Here is a 25,965-nt window from a genome sequence, read left to right on the forward strand (position 1 = left end):
TATTCTGTTTCAATGACTATATTTAAACTTTGCTGTTTCAAAGAGGGCCTGCTTCTTGCAGCTGTATCCCATGTCCCCACTTTGAACTGTGAAAGAATAAGAGATAAACTGCGGTGGATTTCATGGTGCTTTCCAGAATCTATCCACCCGCTTGAATCGGGGAACATGTTTAGCTTGTTTACCTTGCAGCTTTTGACCTGTAGGTTGTGCCTGACGCTGTGCTGCACTGCATGTGTTCTTAGTAGTAAGCTTAGTCTCAGCTGGCTGAATCTCTTTTTAGTTATCCACTGGAAAAGACCTGTTTTGCAAGAAGTCTTGCGCAGTCTTGGAGAGTCTGATTGCTGGGAGCATTCAGCGGGAACCAGTTTTCGTAATTTGTATCCGTATCTCCGGTTAGCATGTGGTTTGACGTAGGAGAACACGAGCAAATCTGCAGAACTATATGGGTGCTGTTCTATATATATATATTACCCTCCACTAGACGATCATAAAGCACTTCATAAGAAATGAAATTTGGTGTGGATACGTGCTGGGGGAAAGACGCATCTCTATAGTTGTGGAAATTCAGGTTTGAGAAGCAACCAAACCCAGCTGATCATACTGAGAACTTCTAAGAATGAAAGCAAGATCTCTGGATTTATAAGGAGTCATCTCTCTCAGAAAGAATCCTCCCCCAAGCCTGTTCTCCAGCTGAAAAATAGGCTTTTATTGACACTGCCCAAAAATTTGATAAGCATTAAACTATCTGTTAAAGTTTTTAATTACTGTCTTACGGTGTTCTTGACTTGTTTGGCCTAGCCTGCAAGGCAGCTTTGGTTTTCAGATCTGAGTTGCAAGTCAGTAGTCTATATGTGTATAAAGTACCTTTTCGTTGTCTTTAGCAGTCCACAAATTGCTTGTTGTAAATGGATGATGTGTTTCTCTGGGGTGCATATGACTTTCTGTTTATAGTCCAGCTATGGTTTTTTGCTCCCCTTCCTGCTTGTGTCTTCCTTGCTACATTAACACACAGGCTATCTTGAGGTAGGATCTTGCTATCATACCACGTTTAACCTCCTCCTGCCTCCCCCACCCATGAAAGCTCTTTTGTATTTCAAAGATGAAGAGGGGAGAAGAGGAGAACCCATTAGCGCTCCCACTGAACTGTAAAATAAAGGTAACAATAGGATGATGGGAGCAGGGCTGAGCCTGGTGAGGTGTGAAAAGACAAACTGCTGACAGTTCTGGCTAGGCTGTTAGGTGGCATGGAAACACCTCTTACGCCTACTCTGATCTGAAAAGGCAGAGGGTTTTTCTTTTTTGATAGCAGTGGCCACGAATGGGAAAGGTGTCCATTAAAGTTTGGTCGGTTTTAGCTTTCTTATCAGGAACTTTTCAACTAACCTCTCCTGAGAGTGAAAAAGGAAGGATTATTAACTCAAAAGTGTAACTGGCCTGTTTTGACAGAAGAAAATGAGGAAAAGACCATTTCTCTGTTGTGTCTAGTAGTTCAAAATTTAACTAATTTAAAAGAGATGATGAATGCTAGTTGATTTTGTTACCTTGCAATTGTCATCAGATAATCTGTCCCTAAACTCTTATTTGACTTGTGTACAGTGCATAGGAGAAGTGTCCACGAGCCTTTGGTATCAGTACTAAGGGGCTGCAAAAAATTGCTCATGCAAAATATTAAAATGTATTTTGAAATCATAATGTTGAAGGTTGCTTGAACAAATAATTCTGCTCCCTGGAGTCTCCATGAGAAAAGGCATTTAACTTAAAGAACTTTTCTTCAATTTCGACAAAGGATTCCTAAAGCTGCCAGTCAGGCATGCAAGGTATGTTACTTTGAAACACCTGAACTGAAGATCTTTTCCTGGTCCTCTCAGAGTATCTAGATACCTCCTTATTTTAAAATTACTGGATGTGGCATTTAAATCTGCAGGAAAGAAAGAAAAATCTCAACTTTCAGAAAATGTCACGTTTTGGATTCCAGTGGCATTGTTTGTTTGTTCAGACATCTGGGCTAAGAATAGAAAGTTGTGCTCATGTAGTTCTTGTACTTCTTTGACGTGTGTTGGTACCAAACTGAGTGGTGGTGGAAATTTAGGCTAAATATCTTTTAAGTCCAACCAGTACAGAGTCTGTAGAGCAGACCGATTCTCTCTCTCCCTTCCACCTTCCTCAAAAGCAAAAGTCTGGTTTTAAGATTGTGCCAGAATTTCATGATGCTGGTGCGGTTGTGGTTATCTAAATATTGGAATGCAATGTATTTGCTGACTCTGGTTCTACTCTGTTTTTAGGGCTGTATAGTTTTTATTTTTCCAGCCCTCTGTGTTTTGGTTAGGACTGTCCGAGTCAGGGAATGTGCTGCAGTTAATCCTGAATTAAACCATCTGGAAACTGTTCAAAACAAAACAAAAACAAACAAGACTTACTCAGATACCCAGATACTGAAAACATAGATAACACTGGTGGCACATAAAAATTTCCAGGCTGTTACAGCACCAGACAGCATGAACTCACTTTGGTATGATGCAGCTTGTTTAGAAATTGGCGATTAAGTGGTTTGAAAACTTCATATGCAGATGCAATCTCTTCAAAGATTTGTGTGAAATCTCTTCAGTCAATCCTGTCTGTTCCACAAGCAACTATTTATTAACTTGCACTGTAAACGTTACCTTCAGTTCAGCCTTAGGGTTTGCATAATGTTTCAGGAATCGGTCCCTACTCCTCTTTTTTACCTTGGAAACTCTGAGGCTCTGTTTTTCTGTAAATTTCCAGGGAGAGCTGCTGATCTGACCTGTCCCCATTAAGAATATACCAAACCTTTAAGGCATTTGCAACGAGGTGTACTTAGGGGGAGTTCTGGTATTGGCTTTGGTTTCTGTTGGAAGTTGGACACGTGTGAGCTATGGTCGTTTCTTGTTTTTCAGTGGGTGAGTTTGTAAGCGATGTCCTCCTGGTTCCAGAGAAGTGCCGATTCTTCCACAAGGAGCGGATGGATGTATGTGAAAGCCATCAGCACTGGCAGACTGTGGCAAAAGAGGTAATTGAGCTGCTGTGGCCAGAATAGTTATTCTGGATCTGTCCACTTGGATGCTTGTAGTATTGGAGCATAACAGTGTTTATCTCTGGGGTCTGTTACTCCCATGTTGCAGTCTATGGACTGAGGCAGGGAGCAATGAAAAAATACATTTAAGAGTACTCAAGTGACTTAAAACCTGTGTAGCTAGCTGAGTTATTCTTCAGTCACAAAAAGCTATCCTAAGTAGCTTGCCTGAGATCATACTCTAGGATGGAGCTAGGAATTTGAAATCGGGTGTCTAGGATATTGCTTTAACCAACGGCTCATCCTTCTTTCCAGGGTAGATAGAGAGCTACATTGGTCATAGGATGTTTCCTGTTTTTCTTGCATATTTTGCGTTAACGTACCTGCTGCTGCTGGGGATTTCGTCGGCAGTGCTTGCTTGGGAACAATCCGAGTTTCGTTGTGACTGATTAGCGGAGGTTTTACATAAGAGATGGATTATCTTCTCAGAATAAATCTAGCCCGTGGGGTTTTTGGTTTGGTTTTATTATCTGACTAGCAAAAATGTTGCAAATTTTCTGCACACCCCTTTTGAGTCGGGGGTAATAAAAACAAGATCATGACAAAATGTACATGTTTTCCATTTTGTAGGAACAGCAATTGTAGAAACAGAAACACAATGATTAGTCGTGATGGTGCTAGTAAAGATGAGGTTAAGGATGTTCCAGTTAAGCTTTCCATTTCTTTAAAATCCTGGGAGCCAAAACCTGTCTAAATAAAGCTGTGCTAGAGGAGTCACCTTTTAATTGAGGATAAACTTGTTGATGTCTAGCAAACTTAAAAATCACTTGCTTTTAACATACTTCTGGAGAAGTTCTCCAACTATTTGGCTCATTTTACATCCGTGCTGTAACAAAGCAAAGCACAAACAACAGGGTTCTGATGTACATAATAAAGCCTTTCTTACTTCATTCTTTTCTGGGGCACCACAAGGCCATGTATTTCCTTAGCTTAAGAGAAGTGTATAGACATAATGTCTATTCACAGTTTGCATTTGGCTTTTTCTTGAATTATCTGATTGATTTTCATCTACAGCATGCTAAAATAATCTTGACACAAAGTCCATTTGAGCGATTATTCACTTACTCCAATGTAAAGTTTAATAGATAAAGTTTAATGAAATGGCCAGCCCAGAAAAGCAAACAACAGTTCTGTTTCTTTCAAGTGCTCTCTCCCTTGAGTTGGCACAAAACGTCTAGTTATTTTTCCTGAACTTAGCCAGGCTGACAAGCGTCCTGGTTTCAGCTGGGATAGAGTTAATTGTCTTCCTAGTAGCTGGTGCAGTGGTTGTTAGGGCTGGGGGCCGTTTGATACGTTAATACCAGGAAGAAGGAAGAAGCACTGCGTGGCTCTGAATCTGGGACTTCCTGGGGATTTTGCTTAAGCTGCAAGTTTCAAATCCGTTTTCCTTTGATGTTGAGACTTAGGCTGTAGTTTGCTGTTGCCTTTTTGTAAAATTTAGACCATTGGTAGCATTCTTGGGATCTATGATAGGCAAACTTCAGCTTTATCCAAAGCAAGAGCATGATGCTAAACTGACATAAATGGGCTCCTCTTTCAGGCCTGTCTGACAGAAGGGATGATCCTGCACAGTTACGGCATGCTGCTGCCCTGTGGAGTAGACCAGTTCCATGGAACAGAATATGTATGTTGTCCTCAGACAAAGGTTGTAGATGAGGCTCTGTCCAAAGAGGAAGAGGATGAAGATGAGGATGAAGACTACGACCTTTATAAAAGGTAGGGTTCTTACTGGCGTAGATGTTAACAGTTCTGTATGTGAAGTTGCTGCATGTGAGTGTTTCACATGGTGACTCCCTTGTGGTGACGATTGAGAGGAGAATTTCTGCGCTTTTGAATTTCCCAAAGGAGTATCCTGAGCCTGAAAAAGCATTGCAGAAGGACGAATGACTTTGCACTGCTCCTATTACTGGAGGAGCTAAACGGCCCCCTCCCTTCATCCTTACCCAGTCAAAAAGACTGTCTGATTGTTACAGTAGGTACCTCCCCCAGATATGATAGACTTTCGCTTACTGAAAAGAAGCTGATGAGAAAATGCAAGGAAACCCCACTAAGCCAGGGGCATGGAGAAGCTGTCTGTAATGAGGGAAGTCCAGTTGATGGACTGATCGATAGTTGGTATATTTATTTTTCCCATCTCTTGTGTTTCTAGAACAGATGAAAAGAGAATAACTTTTCTGGTACATCAGAGGTTGGCTGCGAAGTTATTAGCCTTAACTTTACCCCCTAATTTACCTGTATCCCTTCAGTGAGTTCCCTACAGAGGCAGGTGTAGAAGACTTCACAGGAGCAGCTGTGGAGGAAGAGGAAGATGAAGAAGATGAAGGGGAAGAGGAGGAGGATGTGGTGGAAGACCGTGATTACTATTATGATAGCTACAAAGTTGACGATTACAATGAAGAGACCCCCACAGAGCCTAGCAATGACAAGGCTGTTTCCGAAAAAGAAGTCGGCAGCGATATGAAATGTAAGACACATTCTAGCCTACAGGCCTCTTGCTTCCTTGCGAGTATTCTTGTTGGCTGTCAGTTGGCGATGGGTTTTTGATCAAGTCAATAAATGCCACTTGGAAGTTTTATTTGCCAGTAAGTTAGCAAACAGAGGAAAGCTGATGATGCTTATGTTTCAAGTGTTGAAATTAACTCTCTAGAGCATGGGCCATATGTTTCCAGATAAACAGCAGTTCTGCTGGCAGAAAGCCCAGTGTTTGGCACGTTGAATGAGCACCTCCATGAAGGTGCAGTGTTGAGTCAGAAAACCATATCTGCATAGGCTAATTTTGGAAAATCTTAAAGAAGCATTTGAGGTATTCTATGAATTTAAAATCCTAGTTTGGGGTGATTATCTTGGATTTGGTGTTTTATACCAGTTTACGAAAAGGAAGCTAAAAGTTGTGGGCCATCCTCTGTAGAGGAGGCATAAAGCTGCCATCTGGCCATTAAAGGGTGAGGAAGATACTTGGTGCTGCCTTAATAGCCTTTGCATAAAACCTTCGCTTTCATGAAAGTAAGTCAGCCAACACAATTGGCCCAATTTTATTATATGAGTAATATATACTTACCACGGTAGTAACGTGTACTATACTTTCGGTAGCTTTTGTTAAGTGGTCGGTGCCACTGCAGAGGGCATCTGCCGATTGTGTGGTGCCTCAGAATTATATGATGTCCTATGCTTTATGTGTAGAATTGTCTGCAGAGGAAAGAGGAGGGGAGAGGGAATGAAATTCAATTAGCTACAGATCACTGAATCATTGCCAGCAGTTCTTGCATCTTTTTGGTAAAATGCCAGCATGCTGCAGATAATTTTACTTGCTGAAACAAGGCTTAGCTCATATATGTACAGGACTGTTACAGATCGGCAGGTGTTGGAACAGAATTGGAACAATATGATCGGGGTGTCTGTTTTGGGGGGTACCCAGTCTTTTTTCCCCAAAGTACCCTGAACAATTGCTAACTTATAGACCGTATCTGTTCTCTTGCCTCAAAATAACCCAGCTGCTTGTATCGCCTGCTTATTGTGAAGCAGTCCATGTGCCGTGGCTACCTGGAGTTTCAATATTTAGTGTATAGATGTTTCAAAACTTAAAAACCTAGCGGCTCAGATTGCCGTGGCTATCACGTTACTTTTGCTTAGCCTGCCTTTTCACTTGCTCTTACACCTCACCTTTAAGATGTGAAGTGTCTATCCAGGCAGAGTGCAGCAGAACGGGACATCTTTGAATGCTTTAAGCAGCCCTAATGGGTTTTCTTTCCATCATGTTGGTTTTATACCAAGAGTGGAAGCTCTACCACTGGGACACCTGAGGCATAACACTGTGGCATTGGCAAAGTAGATCCTTGCTGTTTCAGCCTCTAGCTAAGGAGAAATCACTCTAGCCGATGAGAGCTCCGTGTTGAGACAGCTGCTCGGGTAGCCTGCTGCTGCATGTTCGCTCCAAAGCACGACGTGCAGGTGCTTCCCTGAATAGCGCTGGTGAACCCTGTGATGAATGCTTTTACAATGTTAAAAATCCCCCCAAAACTGACAAAAGCCCTTTGGTCGGTGAAGTAGCGATGCTGAGGCCAGTGCTGGTGCCCTAGAAGGAGGTGTGAACTTAGAGCCACCACTGTGTTGTGTAAGTCGCTCGGCAAGGCCTGTGCTCCTCACTAGCTCATATTCTAACCCGTCTCCACACAGCTGTCTGCTCCCAGGAGGCGATGACAGGGCCCTGCCGGGCTGTGATGCCTCGTTGGTACTTCGACCCTAACAAGAGAAAATGCATTCGCTTTATATATGGAGGCTGCGGAGGCAACAGGAACAATTTTGAGTCAGAGGAGTATTGTATGGCTGTGTGTAAAAAGATGAGTAAGTCCTGCCTCCCACTGGCCCATTTGCAGCTAGCCTCTGTCTGTCTGGCGTTTGGTGTCTCCTCCTCCTTGCCTCGGTCAAGAGAGGATACGTCTGTAGCTCATCCTTTTGGTTCTGGTGTCTGCAGCAGTTCTGTCTGTCCTTTTGCAGCAGTATCCTCTTGTCTCTGCTTCTCTAGGTCTTTAGGGTGAACTTTCCTGGAGAAAGTAGCCCTCGACATGTGCTGTCTGTGCTCACTGTTGGCTTGCAGCTCTTGCTGAGGGCTTAGTTGTCCTCTTCCAGATCTGTAGCAGGGACCAGGGGCTGTCTCTAACCTCTTGTGAAAACACTTAGCTTGCCTGTTTGCGTAACTGACTTTTTTTCCAAGTATATGGAAGGAGGTGCTCACTTTCCCCAGTGGTGTTACTGTGTGTACATTTGACCAGTTGGTGCTGAAAAGTAGGCTGCTACTCACCGTTCTCCTGGTAGTAGTCATTGTCTTGCTATTTGATGTTGGGAAAATATCAGAGAAGTAGTATAGAATTCAGATTCCCACTTTCAGCTTGGTTTGAAATATGAATCGTGACTCAGTCCCTGCGTTTTTGAGAGCTTGAGGTTTTTGGCACCAATTTCAACTGGCTTTTATGTCAGATGATAAAACTACCAAAAACATTTTAACCTCCTTGTTAATCTTATTGTTGAACTCCAGCACTTCCACTTCAGCTACCATTAAAGCCTTTTGAAAGGCTTTTTGTGTTATCTGGGGCTTGGCAGTCTGACTATACAGTCATAATCCTGTTTACAAAATGGGCTTCGTGCAAGTGCTTTAGATTGGGCTGATCTAACTGAAGCGGTGAAATAAGAGATGTGGATATCAGGAGCAAAAAGCTCCTGATACAAAAGTTTGTCCTGTTACAGAGGGATTTGGGGCTGGAGAATGAGTTCTCTGTATCCAAGCCTGGTTCAGAAACGCCATGAGCAGGCCCAGAATACAGTACTGATCTGACGTTGTCCCTTGCACGCAACGGTGATCCCTATGTTGTGTGTTGCCGTTATTTCATGCAGTAATCCCTTCCCCTTCTTCACTCCTCCTTCCCTAGTTAGAGGCTGGTGGATTCGGGTGCATGCTAAACTCTTACCCTGTATCCATGCTTAAGTGCCGAGCAAATTTTTTTCTGAAGCACGCCATCTTTCAATGACGTGTTGGAGATTATTTCCACCTAAATAACTAATACGGTTGAAAGGTTGCCTTAACTTCCACTTTCTGCCCTCCCTCTGCTGAAGGGCAACAACGGAGCACATCGTGTTTGACATAGATCCTTTCAGAAAGGGCTCTGGGATGTGTAGTTTCTAGAACTGCAGCACACAAACTTGGTTCAGTGTTTCCTGAACTGCAGCATATGGAGTGCAAAGCCCCTGTTGTGGATTTTGCAGATGCTTGAAATTGTCAGTTCTGAAATTTTATTTCTCCCTTTGTTGAGTTTGAATGTCTTAAAGGTACAAACCATCCAGTTTATTGGACACGTCAGTTTGTCACACTGAGCCTCCTTCTGTTGCTGTCTTGTCCAATATCATTGCCTGTTAGTCCTGCATGGTGCATCTTGTAGGGAAGGTAGGTTTGAAGTGTTAAAATACTGGGTAGTGTTTTGTGCAGATTTATTGTCAAGCTCCCTAATCATATTAATGATGTCTGGAGCCAGCTTGTCAAACCAGCTAATGCACAAAATGTCATTTAAACTATCCAACGCCAATGTGAAAGGGAAGAGAAAACAAGTTCTTTATTCTGCAATCCAAGTCATTCTGTTGCTGGAGCTGAATAATGCTCATCTCAGAACTGATGAGAAGACTGAACAGGTGCTGGTTGCCGCAGTGCATTACTGTTTCTGGGATGATGTAACTAACTGATGTTGCAGTAAATTGGCAGCTTAAAGATACCAAAATGGACTCCTGGTAGGTGGTGGTTCAGTAAACTCGGTCTGCCAGATTGTTAATTATGCAGGCGTGGAGATTCCTCTCCCTACCTGTTCTTTGCAATCCAAGATCACAGTTTTCTGAACTTCTGCTTATCCTTTCCCTCTCTTTGCAGTGCCAACTGATGATGTGGATGTCTACTTTGAAACCCCTGCCGATGACAACGAACATGCCCGCTTCCAGAAGGCAAAGGAGCAGCTGGAGGTCAGACACCACAACCGCATGGACCGGGTGAGCATCTAGCTTCAGTCATTTGTGCTGCGCTGCATAGTTGCCGCCCATGTTTTTCTGGACAAATTGATGTTGAACTGACTTCCTTTCCAGTCGCCAGCCTTCCGTGTGTTTCTTGCAATACAGCCACACTGTGGCAGTTGGATTTTCATTTCCTCAGAGCGTTGGGAGAGAGGAATCACTGGGGACACTTGGCTTGCTGCTTAGAGGGCTTAAGTGCTAGGTTTAAACCCCACAGCAGCTCTATTGTGCCTTCAAAACCTAGCCAGGCTGTCGAAGGATCTGCCTGTGAAGGCAAATTAGCTTGCAAAGATCAGACATAAATTTGTGTCTTGTTGATGTGTTCTGTCCTTTTCTTGTCCAGGTGAAAAAGGAATGGGAGGAAGCAGAGCACCAAGCTGTAAATCTCCCCAAGGCAGAAAGGCAGACTCTCATTCAGGTAAGAGGTGAAGGACCTAAAGAGGAAAGTTACTGGCGCTTGGCCTTCGTCCTCTCAAAAAACTAAATGAGAGATTGTAATATTCAAAGCCCAAAGACGACTGAGATGGAAGAACAGCTTTCCTGTTCTGTCAACAGCTGCCTTATAGAGGAGATCTGATTCAATTGCGCGCTTTGTTCTTAAAGCTGGAGATGATCCGATACCGTGCGAGGTCCTTTCCTAAACCCAGTAGTAGGAGGCTGTCTCACCCCTCAAGCGTAGCGACAGCAGAGCCAAATTGTAACTTCAGACCTTTGGCCAGTTTTGCACTTACCAGTGGCCTCACAGCCCAGTTCAGATTGGCCCTGACTCTCTGGACACACATTTCCTGTTTGGGCAGACTTAGTGAAAACCATTTAGACAGCAGATAAAGCTGGTTTGCTGCCAAAATGCCAATCTTCTGCCTTATGAGGAGAGTTCCATTAGACTGTGAAGTTAATCAGGGATATTCTCAGCATGGCATTGTTAGGGGCAGGCTCTTCTGGCAGTGACAACTATATGAAGTTTCCTCAAACCAATATACAACTGAGTGACTGACTCCAGCTTTTAAGCCCACTTTGGATTTTGTCCTGGAACATGGTTTTCTCTGTATGTTTTTTAATGTAAGCCACTGTAAGTCCAAAAGAGTTTTCCATCGCCTCTGTTGAAAGGTAACAATGCTTAATGGACTTTTCTTCTGGCTCATTTGGAGATGTGGGTTGTGACCTTTCTGACAGAATATGTAGAGACTGGATCTGAAGATGTGCTGATGAAAAATCCCTTATGCAGTGCCTTGGTAAACTTCTGCAAATTCAGATTAGTGGCTCTAGGCTGAAGGGATTTATCCTGTTTCCATATTGCAGGGTTGAGGGAAAGAGTTAATACTGTGTCATTCGTTCAGTACGGTGTGGATCTCCCAACTTCGACGTGATCTTCATCTGCAAGGCCACGTGTCCTCTTCAGACCTTTGAAATGGGTAGTGAAGGAAGCTTGGAAGGCAAATTGTCACTATTGAATTTGCAAAGATGAAATCTGCATCAACATTTGTCGGTGCCCTTCTCTCGTACTGTAAATGCCTAGGACAGGCAGCGTGACGGGGCTCCGTTTGTTCTGAGGAGTTACGTGAGAGGCGGTAGGTGACCCTGATGCATACAGTGCATTTCATACAGACTCCTTACTTTGTTGCAGCACTTCCAGGCAATGGTTAAATCCCTGGAGAAAGAGGCAGCAAGTGAGAAGCAGCAGCTTGTGGAAACTCACCTGGCTCGTGTGGAAGCCATGTTGAATGATCGCCGTCGGATTGCTCTGGAGAACTACCTGGCTGCCCTGCAGGCTGACCCGCCGCGGGTGAGTTTCTTTGCAACAAACTTTGACAACGGGGTAGCGCCGGGCAGGCTGGAAGGTGAGAATGGCTTGGTGAGGAGACTGCCAGTGACTTGCAGGGGCAGAAGCTGGGAATAGGTTCCCAGTGGCAGGCAGTTTGTGCTGCAGACCTAGCAGCGAGTCTCCTAATGGACTCGCTTTCCTTTCTGCCTGGTTAAAAACGCCTCCACTTTGTTTAGTGTTCATAAGGCATAGTGTTCCAAGTCGAACAGACTTAATTGTAAGGAAAATACCGAAGAAGTTAGCGCAGGTGATTGATCTGTCCGGTAACAAAGCAGGCTCACATCCAAAGTGCTGTATTTCCGCTGTGAATTTTATTTGAATCAAATGGACGTGAACTCTTCCCCTCCTCAAATCCTGCAGCCCCACCGCATCCTGCAAGCTCTGAAGCGCTATGTTCGTGCCGAGAACAAGGACCGCCTGCACACCATCCGCCATTACCAACACGTCCTGGCAGTTGACCCAGAAAAGGCTGCACAGATGAAATCTCAGGTATAAGAATGTTTCTATCAAGGGAGGCATTGTTACCCAACCCTGGCTGTCGGAGACTAGAAGCCATGCGTCGAGTCCTCACGCTAATTTGCTGGGTACTATAGCAACTTCTCATACTTGTGCAGAGATCTCCCATTCTGTGTGCCTATTGCGTGTCACCAGATACGCTGCCTGTATGGTTTTCCGTGGTACTTGACTCAGTGTTAAAGAAGGGGGGGCTCTATGTTTTATACATGAATTATTGTTGGTCACCATGACAAGTCTAGGGGTTTAGAACTGGTTCGCTATAATTTTTCTGTTGCCTCTTGTCACACACCCATGAAATGATTTACTGGGCGCTTGGTCATCCTTTAAGAGACTTCCTCGCTTCTTCCAAGACCTCCTGTCTGTGTGTTCCGTTCATTAGGCTTGTTCTTCACAATGCCTGTGTTTTGAGTTTGTGGGGATTCTCTTGTGCCTCCGCACAGTTAGTGCCTCGTTTCCAAAGCATCATGCGTAATAACCCTTGCGAAGCACGTGATCATCGTTAGCTTTATTAGAAAGTCTGTTTTGATGAGTTTATTTTGTGCTGTTGCCATGTATTTTACTCCTGAGCAGCCAGAATGTCATTTTGCGTCTGCTGGGTAGCGTATGTGAATATGCCGCTTCAAGTGGATGTCAAACCTGGCCATTGTACTTGTAAGAGCAGTTGCAGATATTCCACAAATCTTTTGAATTATGTACTTGTTTTTACAACCTGTTTTTAAAACGGTGAAAGGTGTACTGAAAGGCCTAAGTAAGATTCAAATTAAGAATGGCTTGTTAACATTGAAAGATCTGTTCATCAGGGTATGTCCTTTCACACGTTCAGGGAGAGGCAGAGAGAACTGACTGTCCAGTCTCAGCTTTAGGAATGTAATCTGTGTTTCGCCAGTCCCTGTTTGTGGCTGGTCTGCTGCTTTGTAGTATCTTTGGATTCTGTCATGCGTGAAAGATAACGCAAGAACAGAACAGAATGGAGAGGTGCAAGGAGACAATGCGGTGGAGCACATCCAGTGCTGCCAAATGGAAAGAAATAGACGCCGAGAAAAAAAATGCTTTATTACTTGGCTGTATAACCAGTAGATGGAAGTATCATGGTTTAAGAGTAAGACAGGGACTGGAGTCTGTTTCTGTTACTGTCACCTCCGGTGAGGTGTGGAGCGGTGTTGCAGTGATTTTCTAGAAGCGAACCTCATGCTTGCAGGTGCCTGGTCCTGTGGATTTCGCGTTGTTTCCGCGTGCTAGCAGTGTACCTTCAACTCTTGTCTCTCCGGTTGTCTGCCACTGCTTCTGTGATTCTTGTTAAGCTGCGTATCCTCGGAAAGAGCGGTAGCAATTGTGGAATTTACAAGCTGATGTTTGGCTTGCGATGCGGAATACGTGATAGCATTTTCAGAGACATCTTCAGCATATCAAGCACAGTCCACCCTGACCCTTTGTTCCAGTGCTGCCAAAGCCCAAGAGGGAGTGTGTGAACTGTATTCTTAAGCTAAAAACTAAACAGTTCTTAATTCATTCTGAAGGCTGCAGTGTCAACAAATCGACATGCGAGGGATGTGGGTGGTACAGTTCAATTTCCATTTGCTTTACTTTTCAGGTGCACTTTAAGCTCCTCAATCGATTCCCTTGATTGACAAGCTGCTACATGTAAAATTAAATTGCTTTCATCCTTGCTCTTAAAGGTCAGGTACACGTCAGACTGTAAAACAGGTCCATTCAACTCCTTAGCTTTTTTCAACGGCTGTCCACATAAATGTTTTTCTTGGTCTGCGTGATCCCTGATTATGCAGCACCCTCTTCAGGTCAGGCTTGACTTCACCAGAGAATTTAATATGCTAGGGAAGAGTGATTTGAGGTTGCGTGGAGTCTGAATTTATTTTTCAGTTGAAGGGAGAAGGCTGTTGCCAGTGAGTGGGTGTAGTGGGTGTAAGACAAATGTAATGCCACCGTTGTTCTGAAAGGCACCTTTGTTCTGAAACCAGAGTTGATAAATAATATTGTCCGCTCCCTTTGCGTGTATCTTTTCTAGTAGTCAGGAATGATAATCCATTTAATAAAGCACTTGCTTGTAGCTGCTGCGGGAAGTGAATTATGACCGTATCTGGCATACGGGAAATACCAGCTTCAGTGTTTTCTAGTGGAGAGCTGGTTGCAGCAGGAGTCAGCTGAATCTTCTCTCTCACCCCCAACCTTTACCAAAATACTGAGAGCGCCATGTACAAATGGCCAGTTCCAGTGAAGCATGGTGCGTTAGAGAGCATCGGTCAGGGAATTGGACTAGATGAACCTGTGTCCCGTTCTACTGTCTGTCATGGCAGATCCACCGGTAGTAGGTATTTTATTAAACAAGCGAAGTAATGGTACCAATCAAGTGACTTGACAGTCTTTGCCTACTCCAACACACTCTTGTACATTTGCAGGTGATGACACATCTCCATGTGATTGAGGAGAGGATGAATCAAAGCTTGTCTCTGCTCTACAAGGTGCCATATGTGGCTGAAGAAATCCAGGATGAGATTGGTGAGTGTCTCTGTGTGCCAGCTCCAGTGCCACTGTGTTAGACTACAAGCTTTTGTATCAAGTGAAGCGGGCTCCAGAAAGATTGCTAGCTCCTTTAAGGGGATGCCCTCAACACCAAGCACTTGGGCTTAGGCTTAGGTACGACAGGGCAGATATTCTCTGGGTTTTGCAATGCAGCCAGCCAGTATAGCTTGTTCCCAAGAACTTCACTGTCCGTTTAAAAAAAGTCAACAACGTTCAGAATAGCAAAGCTGTCTCTCAAAGGGAGATGAAAAAGATCCATAAAATTAAGCAGGTGCTTTCCCGCTTTACCTGAGTTTAAGCCCATCTTGCCAAAACCTCTTGCCACAAACCTCTTGGCCCTTATTTGTATGTATTTCTAGCCAACGCCTTTACCGAGAATTCCAGATGAGACTTCAGAGCATGCGAGATACGATAACCTGGCAGCCCGAAACAGTGTTCCCCTGCAGCCCTGCCTCAGCTAGGTTCAAACCATCTGCCCCTTTCTGTTCCTGCCAGGCTTCATGCAGTTTGTGTAATATTTCCTCTTATTCCTTTCAGATGAGCTGCTTCAGGAGCAACGTGCAGACATGGATCAGTTCACATCCTCCATTTCTGAATCCCAGGTGGATGTCAGAGTGAGCTCTGAGGAGAGTGAAGAAATTCCCCTGGAGGGCAAACCTTTCCGTCCATTCCAGGTGAAAACCTTCCCAGCCTTGCCTGAAAGCGAAGGTATGTGGAACTGAAAATTGGCTTCACTGGCTTTACAAAACGTAGGCGCTCTTTCTTAGCCGGTAGGCTCAGCTCGGTGGCACAGAAAGCTCCATCCCTTTGGGTGATTTAGGAGTGAAGCAGTTGCCCCGGCAGTACCCCTCAGACTCTGTCCGTTGGAAAGAGGCAGTGCCACTAGTAATTTGCACTGAGCTGCTGTCTTGATTTTCCGATTCTTCGCTTTGCAAAATTGTTTCATCTCTTTCCATTTTTCAGGGAGCGTTAAATTTTTACTTTGTGGCTTGACTCTGGAATTAATTTCAGTCTTTAACCAAAACGCGGTCATGTTATGTTAAGTCTTTGTGCTGTGGCCTGCTGAAGGGCTGCAGGAATTCTCTTTATTCTTTTTTAAATATATGTCTGTATTTTTTGTATCATCGGGTGTTGACAGCTGGTGTGCGCTTGTGTATTTATTTAAAAAATGCTGGAACAGAGTCCTGAGCTTAAAGAAAGCTGTAGACTAAAAGCTTTTCCCAGGGTCTGAGTCAGAAATCATGCGCAAGCCTTTTTTCCTTTCTCTCTTAATCTCCTTTCTCTGCTATTTTTGTTTTTGTTTTCCCTCCTGCTAGATCCTCAGCCGGATTTGTACCATCCAATGAAAAAAGGTTGGTTCTAAGCTGCTCCCTCACAGTGCTTTCGATCACTCTCCTACCTTCTCAATGTGTTTGATAGCTTCATTTTAGTTTCATACTCACCTTTATTTTCATTTCCCTGCTCTCATTTAGATCAGTAACTTTCAATTTTGCTTGTTTAGGCCTAGTGTTAAAGAAACGAGCTAGTGTGAGCATCTAATTGATTGTGTATGTTCCTCCCTGATGGGCTCACAGGGTGTCTCCAAGAGCATGGAGTAGCTTCTTTGCCCTCAAGAAATGTGGGCCTAGCAGTCTGTCTGCAACCATGCAGTACTTTGCATCTCTGCATCTCTCCATGTGTACTCATATTCGACACTTCTTAAAATAAACCCTGAAGTGCTGATGGTAAATAGTCTAGAGGCTCTTCTGCCTGCTGCGGAATCTGTCCTTACCACCCGATGACAGCACGAAACTAGGAGTGAGAGTGCTGCAGCAGGCCTAGGCTGTGTTTCCCAGCTAAATGTCCTCGTAAATCCTATAGACTGCAACTGCTCTGGGACAGGTAAAATAGGAGATTCCTTCTTTGTGTTTGTGGTTGCCTCGGCGTCACCTTTACACGCATAGCATCTCTCCGTACTAGCAAAGTCCTGTGTGATTATCCATTTCTCCTTTAGCTTGTTGTTAATTCTGCCGTAACTCAGTGCCTGGCTAAAAAGGGGCTGCCTGGGCTTTAAGAGTGGCATAGAAATATTGGCATTAAATTAAATCCTCTCTTAGAGATATAGTCTCAGGTGAAGATCAGGCCCAGCTGGTCTGCTACCACAGATCTAGTTCCTGAAGTTGAAATGGAAGGCTAATTCTTAAAATGCTCTTGCAGAGCAGTGGTACATGTGCTATCTGTGGGGAGCAAACCCAGCATTTTAATCTGCCTTTAGTTCCAAATATATTGTGCAGAATCTCAAAGGAGAGCAAAGGATTTTGCTGATAACCATTTCATATGACCACACATAGTTTTATAACGCGGTGAAGGCCAGGTAGCTTGAAACTAGTCTCGTTATTGGCGTTTCTCTACAAATGTAAGTCACCTTCATCCCTCTTGTGGAACAGTGTACTGCTAATTCAGTGTACCGACTGCTCTGGAAAGAATTGGGACAGCCTTTAGTTTGATGGGCTTTTTTAATTTTTTTTTGTTTTGTTTTTTTTGTTTGTTTGTTTTTTGGACAAGTGCTTTGTTGACTTAAAGATGATAAATATAGGCTGGTTCTCCCTGTTTGGGTAAACGGAAGACTTTCTGATGACTTGGGGACAAAGATTATATCCTGCACTTGCCCCTTCTCTCCATTCCTTCTTTGTTGAGTTTCATGAGGGCTGCTAGGGACTTTTGAGGGGGGAGTTGTACATGTGTGTGGGTTTTTTTTCCCCGGGAAGTATATCATCTAAACTGTGCCTTTGAGCTACATAGAACTGGGTCTGTTATTTGGTACAGCACTGTGTGACAAATAGCAAAGCTCAATGCAGCAGCTGAACTCCCAGCCCTGGAGACTATGCTATGTTAGCTCCTGAGAATTGAATAAAGCAGCCGTAGGCTAAAAGCTGACACAGTAGTTCTCTAAAAACTATTTGTGGCTAGCGTCTCCAGAAAATCCCAATCATTGACTTTCACAATAATGTGACCTGCTTCGACAGCCATGAGAAGTCACACTGGCAATCTTGGCCATGCTTGGAATCTGATTACTGTCTCCAAAGAACCGCACAGGAAAAGGGGAATGCACTAAAACCGAGATGATGCTTTGGGGAGGAGTTGGAGTGAAATGTTAGTTTCCTTGGCATTTTCAGGCAGTGAAAGCTTGTCACTGTAAAAACTTGCCTTGGAGCCAACTAGCCTTTCCTTGCATCTCATCAAAGGACGTGCTGCCAATTTCAGCAGCCATTGACATAATAACGTCTTAGGCAACCTGCAAGCTCAGCAGCTTGTGGAGAGGTGTATGCAATCACTGGCAAAGTGTTAAGTGCTGTAGTAATATTTCCCCCACCTCATACTCCTCGTTGGAGAGACCCCGCTGAAGGTTTGAGGCTTTGCTGTCCTGCTTTTGCATTAGGGAGGGTGTCATAGGTGTTGTGAAGGGCATTACATTGTCCCTACGGATAATGGCAAACAGGCGTTCTCCTAACTTGCTGTGTTACGTTAGGGCTGAGTATCTTGCATCAGGCTCTTCTGTTATTGATCTGATCTATTTATAAATGCTTCAGATCAAAACAGTTTATGCAGAGCAGCCACCTTCTGTTAATTTATATTCTTCTCTTGAGCCTGTGCTAGTTTCAGCCTAGAAATGGGTGAGTGATGTTCTGGTACAAAGGCTAGTGTAGTTCTTTGCTCCTCCCTTGCCCTGGGATTTATTGTTTCTGGGCTCGTGCCAGATAAGGGACAGCAGCTCATTACAGAGCCGCGCTGGGTGACCTTGAAATTCTCATTCCCGAGGCGCTTGCTGATGCGCTTGATTTCAAAAGAATGGGTGATGCTGACCGTGCGGTTGAAAGCGTTCCCTGCACGCTGGCTCTCAGCAGAGAGGAGATGCATACTTCCATCGTGGGGGTCACGGTGAGGTGGCGGTGACCCGGGGTGACATTTGCAGAAAGGAACTGCGCGCTCACAATTTGTGTTATATGTTGCCTTGGACCTTCTAACAGCAGCACTTAACAGTATGGTATTTCTGGATTTACTCTTCAGCCTGGTTTTGGTGAGTCTTGTCTGCTCCTCTCATTACCACCTCATTTCCCCTCATTAACAGACCTCCCCCCCCCGCCCCAATCACTTGTCACTGTAGCATTAGCTTATGAGCTCCCCTTCTGACACAACAGCATGAAGACAGATTAATAATCAGCGGTCCATGCGGTTAAACACGCTAGCCATGGCAGCTCTACAAAGAGTAGGTAACCCTTCCTAAATGTCACTGGGGGCTGCCTAACGGTTCCTGCCTTGCTCTTTTGGTGCAGGTTCTGGCATGACTGAGTTGGATGGCCTGATTGGTGCTGAAGAAAAAGTGATTAACAACAAGAACAAAGTGGATGAAAATGTGGTGAGCCCTCCACCTTTATTTTGTAAAGCAAAGCCTGCCGTGGACACTAATTAATAGCTGTGGCTTATTTCCATGTCTCCTTCCTGCTTACAGAATGTCAGTGTATTCATTATCCATATGGTGTGGGGGAGTCAGTTTTCTGACTATTGTAGGCTCTTAATACTGATTAGCATCAGAAGGGTGGGAGGGTGAGGGAAGGAGAGAGATCCAGATCTTTGGCAGTCCGAGTTGGAGAACCGTCTGATTTAGTAACTGCTTTCCCAAGCAGAGGCCCTTTGATATGCCTTTATTTTAGCTAGGTAACTTGCTATCTGAATACACTGAATGCTGGGGTGTTCCATCCGTCTTCCCACCTATTTTTCATGGTAAGAAAGGCCTCGCCTTCCTCTGAAGGGAAGTGACCCAGTGGCTGTTAGCTCTAGCTACAGTGTAAAGAATTGGCAGCCGCCTTGCCTCAATTCTCTGGGTTATTAAAAAAAAAAAAAAAAAAGTTGACTTTTGAGAGTTTCCTTTCAAAATTATTTTAAAGCACAGGTTAGATCTGACACGACAGAAATGCTGCGTCCAAGGCTAGGACCTGGTTTTTCATTTGGGTCTTCGGTTTGAGGTAGTGTGGACATCCAAACGGTTGCAGTACTAAATCGGGTGGCTTTAAAAGTTGGGAGAACGTCCCATGCTGTTGAGGGCAGGGGAAAGATGGTAGGTGGTTCTGAGCCTTTGCTGGCGTTCATTAAAGGTCTCTTGTCTGCCTTCGTATTCCTTCTCCCACCTGTTTTGTATGGCTCCTTTCATAAAATGCTCTTGTGACTGTTTTCAGGTAATTGATGAAACCCTTGACGTGAAGGAAATGATTTTCAATGCGGAGCGTGTCGGTGGGCTGGTGGACGAGCCGGTACGTGTGTGGCTGCCGGGTCCAGTGATCGTTGAATTCCTAAAGCTGGATTTTGGTTCCTGTGTGTTACTGAATTCGGGGTTTGGTGCCTTGACACTGCTCTGGGAGGTCACGCAGAGTCTACAATGCAGTACAGCCTTTCTGCATAAAGATGTAAACAGTAAACACATGTTAGATACTAACCTGACTCTTTTGTTGCAAAAGTGTTTTGTGGGATAGGAAAGCGGTGTGGGTCAGTGTCCGTCCAGAGTGCCGAAGCGGGGAAACAATATTGCGTTCATTATCCTTTTGGTTGAAATATTTAGAGGTGACATATATACACTGTCCCCTGTAATCAGTCATGTCCTGATTCCACAGGTGGTTGAAGACTTTACTGGTGGCCACCTTTTAGGTTTGCGTTTAGCAGCGCGTCTCCCGCATTGCTCTTCCTCTACCCGCTTTGTTGTTTTCTTCCCTCCAGGATAATGACAACTCCCTTCGCGATGACTTCAGTTTCAGCAGCAGCGCCCTTATTGGGCTGTTGGTGATTGCTGTTGCCATAGCTACTGTTATAGTCATCAGCTTGGTGATGCTAAGGAAGAGGCAGTATGGGACCATCAGCCATGGAATTGTGGAGGTGAGAAACAACTCCTGCTCCATAACCAAGGATGAAAATAGTCAGCATTGAATCACATGTTGTGTGTAGGGGGTGAAGATGGCAGTAGCTGCCAAGCCGTCAACTGCTCTGCTCCTAGCTACATGGGACTTAACTCTGTAGATGCTGACATCTTCATCGCTTGCTTATTAGTATGCAGGTATCAGTCATCGGTATGCCATGCTGGGACCTGTCACTTCACAGTTGTATTCGCTTATCACAAGGAATTCAATTAGGCTTCCCTGTCTGGCTCAGGATAGGATTTAGCCGTAAATGAGCTTCTCAGGCGATATCTTTAGCAGGGGAGTAAGTCAGTCAATCTATAGCAATTTGTCCTCCCAACTAATTTAACAACTATTAAGCCAGCACGATCAGCTGAACGCTGAGAAGCAGTTCCTGCTTCTTCCTTCTGCTTCCAACATGCGCATTCCTAACGACAACTTAATGGAGTCTGGAGAAAGCTGCTTTTCCCCTTTGCCCAACCGATGCGTGAAATTGCGACGACCTCTTTAATGGGAGAAGCGGGTCCCAAATTCGTAGCTAACTTATCGGAGATTTGTGGAGGACATCCCCAAAGAGGCAAGGGCAGGCAGGAGGCGTTAGCACCTGAATGAGGAACTCTGTTAAGCAAATTATTTTTTGTGGCTTGCTTTTTTTCCTGCGTACTGCTTGCCACGGTGTTTATCCGTCGTTTGTCTGTCTGCTGTTGTTACTGTGAAATAAGGCCTGCAAGTACCTCCTTTGACCAGTAACCGTCTGGTCTTTCTAAAGGTTGACCCAATGCTTACCCCAGAAGAGCGGCATCTGAGCAAGATGCAAAACCATGGCTACGAGAACCCCACTTACAAATACCTGGAGCAGATGCAGATATAAGAGAGATGAAGATACAACAGCCCTGACCGGGAAAGGAGCAGGGCGGAGGGCCAAAGGGGTCCAGCGTTTTGGATCAACTACTGACCAACAGTTGCTTCGAGAGGACTTCATCTTACATTCAGAACTCCTGGATCATTAAGACTATAATTACTACTGTAGAGTTGCAATTTCCATTCTTTTAAATGGGTGAAGAAATGATAATATAACAATATGATATATAAATCTCCTTAAATGGGAAAAATGGATCTATTGCAGATATTTGACTGAGATGTAGTTTTCTTTTTTTTTTTTTTTTTTTTTTTTTTAAATAATCTGAAAAATACCAGTTCGGTTGTACTGTTGTCTGATACAAGCTCTATATATATAAAATGGGAAATGTTGATTTTTATTTCTGATAGACCACCTGTATATTGAGGGTCATTTATACCAGCCCACCTTGTAAAAAGGAGACAGTTGTGGCTCTTCAGTCATTTTGGCTTTTATATATAAAGCAGTATTCTTTTTTTTTTTTTTTTTTTTTTTAAGTGAAATTCACTGGGAGTTGCAAAGAGATTAATTTAGGGATAGGAACTATGACAGCATAAGCAAGGAAGCAATTGGGAATGGTAACTAACAAAAATCCTTATAACGAGAAAAAAAGGAAAAAGTGGAAAAGAAAAAAGAAAAAAAAAAAAAAAAAAAAAAGAAAAAACCCCATCCTCATATGCCAGTGGTGTGCACCCTGCTGCTTAGCAGTTTGGGCTCTAGGAATCAAGACTCCCTGGAGGCAAGGAGTTAAAAGGCTTCTAGCATCTCTGTTTATAGTTATTCTAGTGGAATGTTAGAACATGGTTTGTGCATACTGGGGTCTGCACATTCCCCTTCCAGATTCAGTTCTGCTCTAGAGTTGGAAGTTCCTGGTATTGAATTTAAATCCTCTGTTCTGAACCAGTTTCCTTCAGTACTCACCTGGCATTAACAGCCCCCTCTTGCTACTACTTTCTAATTTCCCCCAGCTCTCCTGCCTCACCAGCATGGTAAGTAGTTAAGAGACGCAGCTTTTTGAGCCTTTGCATCTCTTTTGGTGGTGTTGGGCCGTAGGCACGGCTTTGGGTGTTTGCCCAGAAATGACAAATCACTGCAATAATCAGTACCTTGGGAGCTGATGAAGGTGGAGTTCGCTTTAACTGGGGAGGGAAGAGAGGGACAAGTTGGGAAAGGGATAACTGCTTGCTTTAAGGGAAATTGGATGCATAGGCCCCAAGAAGAACAAAAGGGGTATTGTTCCACTCACCATCATGTCTTTGTAATGCTTGTATAGTTGGTGTTAATGCTCACGGCTTTTTTAAATCTGGAGGTTCTGGTAACCTGTGGTGTATTTTTTCTATTTTTCCTGTGACTTTATTTTTTCTTCCCCCTTCCGTGTCTCTTCCCACTATGCACAGATTTACCTGCAAACTCCTTAGTGTGGTCTGTGGGGAATGTACAAAGTTTAAACACATCAATAAACACTTTAACTTCCAGATCGTTTCTTTTCTCTTTATTCACGGGCTCGCTTAAGTTTCGTTCTCCTCCTCCCGCTGTGTCCTTGCCAAACCTGTGGAGACCCTTCCCCGCCCTTTTGTCCACCGCCGCTTCAGCGAGGAGGAGCGTGCCGGTATCGGGAACGTATAGCGGTGCCCAGAGTCTTCTGTGGTATTTCCAGATCCTGCTGACCTTTGCGGAGAGAAGGAGGTACGATACTAAACCAGCGCCCGGGACTCCCGAATGGCATTACATCCTCAACGCCGCAGCCGTTAGACGCTGGAGCGCAGGTCAGTTAGAGCTGTGGCTGCCGTTTGTCATCTGCCTGTCTGTAGAAGACATCACGAATGGTTCTGCGGCTGTAAAAACGCCGGAACCTCTCCCCGGGTGAAGGCGGCCGCTGGCACGGCTTCTCGGAGCGAGCGGAGCCAAAGTGCTCTGCGGTAGCAAGCTGTTCCTGCTGCTCAGCCATCCACCTGCACTTCCTCGCGAGCTCTAGGAACGGATCCAGGTGGTGGGGAAGCGGATTTGGGTAGCGGGGTGATTGCGCTGGCTTTGCGCTCGGAGCCTGTGTTGCCCGCGAGCCTTAGAAATAGGGTTGGACAGAAGAAGGGAGGCTGCAGGAAATCTTTGAGGGCTTAGAAGAAGAAGACAGGCTTCAAACTGTGACACAGTTTCCTTGGATGCTTCCTGTTGCGGATGGCCAGATCTGGAATACTTCGAAGACGTAAAAAGTCTGGCGCGCTAACTGGCTAACTATGGTTAGCGTTTACTGTATCACTTCTAATGTTTTTGTTTTACGAAGGGAAATAACTTTACTTTTGGTTTAACTCTCTCTTCCAGAACACCTAAAACTAACAGCCCGTAAGGCTCACAGCTGTTTCTGCTCCTGTATGTCATTCCCCTTCTATTTTCCTCCTTTGAAGTGTGACCTCGAACACAAATTCCTCCTCTCTCGTGTCTCGGTGAAATGACCCAAGAGTCATTGCCATTTGAACGCTGTTTTAGGAAGCCGAGAGGCAGAATTTATCTTCCTTTGCCTTGATGTGAGCAGTTCCCAATAGGTCTGAATGAAGAGGGGGAGAAGAGGTAGGAGGAAACATGAAAGCTTAGCAATTTTGAAGAGGAAACAATCGTGTGTCCTGTTTCGCCTTAAATGTGGGCTCCTTGGTTCCACTGGAACCTCCATGTTCCGGTTAAATTATTCAGACTCTGCAGGAAAGAACAGATGCTGTCCTAGAAAATGCCGTCTGTTGGCTTGTCACAACTACTCGGGAAGGAGTTTTGATTTTAAACTGTAAATTTAATTTAAATGATGCCGGAGCATATCTTCAGTCCAAAGCTGTTTCTTGGACTGCACCCTCAGGTAGGGTGACCTGAAAGAGAAACAAATCACAGAGGCTGTGGATTGAATTCCAGAATTTAATTTGGGTATTAGATTTTTTTTTCCTTTGATAAATTCTATTAGTCCTACAAAATAAATACATCAGGCTGGAATCAAAGTCTATTAGTTACATGCTTTGGCGCAGACTGCCGAGTGCTCAGGATCGATTCGTTATGATGGATTTTGACTGCAGCTTCTGAAAAGTAATGTTGAAAAGCACTCACTGGGAAGATCGATGCTAAGACACGGCCCAGATGTTAACCGGTACCAGTTGTGCGATGAAGGGCTGCTATCCCAGCAAAGAGACTGCAGGGTAGTCGGGGGAAGCCTCAAAAGTTTCATCGTGGTAAGACACTTAAAAATTAGACGGTCCAAAGCAGAGTGGGGTGGTAAAAGACTTGCAGAGTGTCGTAGAGAGCTGCATTTCTGAAGAAAATTCTGATTAAAAAAAAAAAAAAAGTCGTGCTCTGTTTACCTTTTGAGAGGAGCAGCGTAGTTCTCGGTTAAGGTAAAAGGATGTTTGAGAGAGGGGCCTTAGGTAATGGGGAACACTGAGCAGAGGAGGACGTGCTGGGTCAGTTTGTCTCCTTTCTTATTGTAAAGCTGGTCCTTAATATTGCTTCTCCGAGGGTGCAGTGGGGTAACGTATGTTGAAACCGTTCTGTGCACGATTCTAGCTGGCTGTAACGTGGGCGGATTTATTTTACCAGCCTCGCTTGTCTTTCGTGTGGAAAGCAATGCTTGCCGAGATGCATGCGGAGCGTGTTTTCAATCGTTCAGCCCCAGGCGACAGAAGAGGTTGAAGGTGCTTTGTGAGCAGAGGAGCTCAAGTACGTGGTGATACGCGGTGCCTTTCCCTGCGCAGCTCCATCAAAAGGTAACGTTAACCTGATGGAGCACGTAAAACCGTACGCCTGGGGTCTTTTAGCCCCAAGTGTTGCTGTTTCTGAGAGCAAGCTGCAGATCGCAAGGTTAGGTGTCCTCCGTCCTTTTGTCCAGCTCTACTGCGGTGCTTAAAGTTGGTTTCATCACCCGGGAATTTCTTTGTGCGGGGGTCTCCAGAGACGTTGCGACCCGGTAGTTGGCATCAGAGCTTTGCTTGTGGCTCTGTTGGATGGCAGAGGCTTTTAGATGTGCACGGCAAGGGTCAAACAGTGATGAGCCAGAGAAAGACTGTTTTTATAGGACATGGTAACAGGTAACTGGCAAGCAGGGTAATAAAGAGTAGGGTAGGGAAAGCGAGGGCAAGTGGAGCTCAATGCTGACATTAAGTAGCTTGGAAAGTGTGAAAATCTCTCAGTCAAGCCTTTGAAAACCAGCAGGCTGCTGGAAATGAGCATTGATCTCCCCGCTGTAAGCAGGACGGCAGACGGAATCGGTAATAATGATCTCGTCCGTGCTGACACGACGTCCCACCTGCCAGGCGCTGCTGGTGCCGGCTCCGGGTCGTGCCGGCTCCGCAGCAATTTCTCAGCCCCTGTAAAAAGCCGTTCGTGCTCTCGGGTCTCGGTGGGACCACGTGCAAATCACCTGGCCGCAATCCTTGGCAACGGCACGGGATGAAAGCCTTGGGGAACCGTAAGGCGGCAGGTTGAAAAGCTGTTTCTCCGGTGCAGGAGTCGGGGCATCCTTAACCCGTGCCATTCCTTAACCAGGCAGTGCTGGATGCCTCTCCCCAAATTCATCCTTTGATCCCAGCAGGTACTGGTAGCTTCGCAGTAGATGCGGTGAGAAGGCTCTGCCGAGTGCAGCGCGTAACAAGAGACGAGG

The 25,965-nt window shown here is 44.8% G+C and overlaps 1 protein-coding gene across 5 annotated transcripts in view; it reads left to right on the forward strand.

Annotated features, from left to right (window-relative positions):
- The window catches only part of APLP2 (amyloid beta precursor like protein 2), a 48,384-nt gene extending 25,574 nt beyond the window's left edge, over window positions 1-22,810 (forward strand). Inside the window, exons 4-18 of one of the 5 annotated variants that reach the window (XM_049801565.1) lie at window positions 2,916-3,028; window positions 4,632-4,807; window positions 5,338-5,555; window positions 7,265-7,432; window positions 9,501-9,616; window positions 9,981-10,055; window positions 11,262-11,420; window positions 11,820-11,948; window positions 14,390-14,489; window positions 15,051-15,221; window positions 15,830-15,865; window positions 18,827-18,909; window positions 19,727-19,801; window positions 20,262-20,417; window positions 21,207-22,810. In XM_049801565.1, the coding sequence (XP_049657522.1) occupies window positions 2,916-3,028; window positions 4,632-4,807; window positions 5,338-5,555; window positions 7,265-7,432; window positions 9,501-9,616; window positions 9,981-10,055; window positions 11,262-11,420; window positions 11,820-11,948; window positions 14,390-14,489; window positions 15,051-15,221; window positions 15,830-15,865; window positions 18,827-18,909; window positions 19,727-19,801; window positions 20,262-20,417; window positions 21,207-21,308 (1,877 nt within the window). In that variant the 3' untranslated portion in view covers window positions 21,309-22,810. The remainder of the gene's footprint in view (window positions 1-2,915; window positions 3,029-4,631; window positions 4,808-5,337; window positions 5,556-7,264; window positions 7,433-9,500; window positions 9,617-9,980; window positions 10,056-11,261; window positions 11,421-11,819; window positions 11,949-14,389; window positions 14,490-15,050; window positions 15,222-15,829; window positions 15,866-18,826; window positions 18,910-19,726; window positions 19,802-20,261; window positions 20,418-21,206) is intronic. The other 4 variants (XM_049801566.1, XM_049801567.1, XM_049801568.1 and 1 more) reach the window with 4 other exon arrangements.
- Window positions 22,811-25,965: the final 3,155 nt, after the last annotated feature.

Source organism: Accipiter gentilis, chromosome 5, assembly GCF_929443795.1.
Source record: "Accipiter gentilis chromosome 5, bAccGen1.1, whole genome shotgun sequence".
In the NCBI taxonomy this organism is placed as follows: domain Eukaryota; kingdom Metazoa; phylum Chordata; class Aves; order Accipitriformes; family Accipitridae; genus Astur; species Astur gentilis.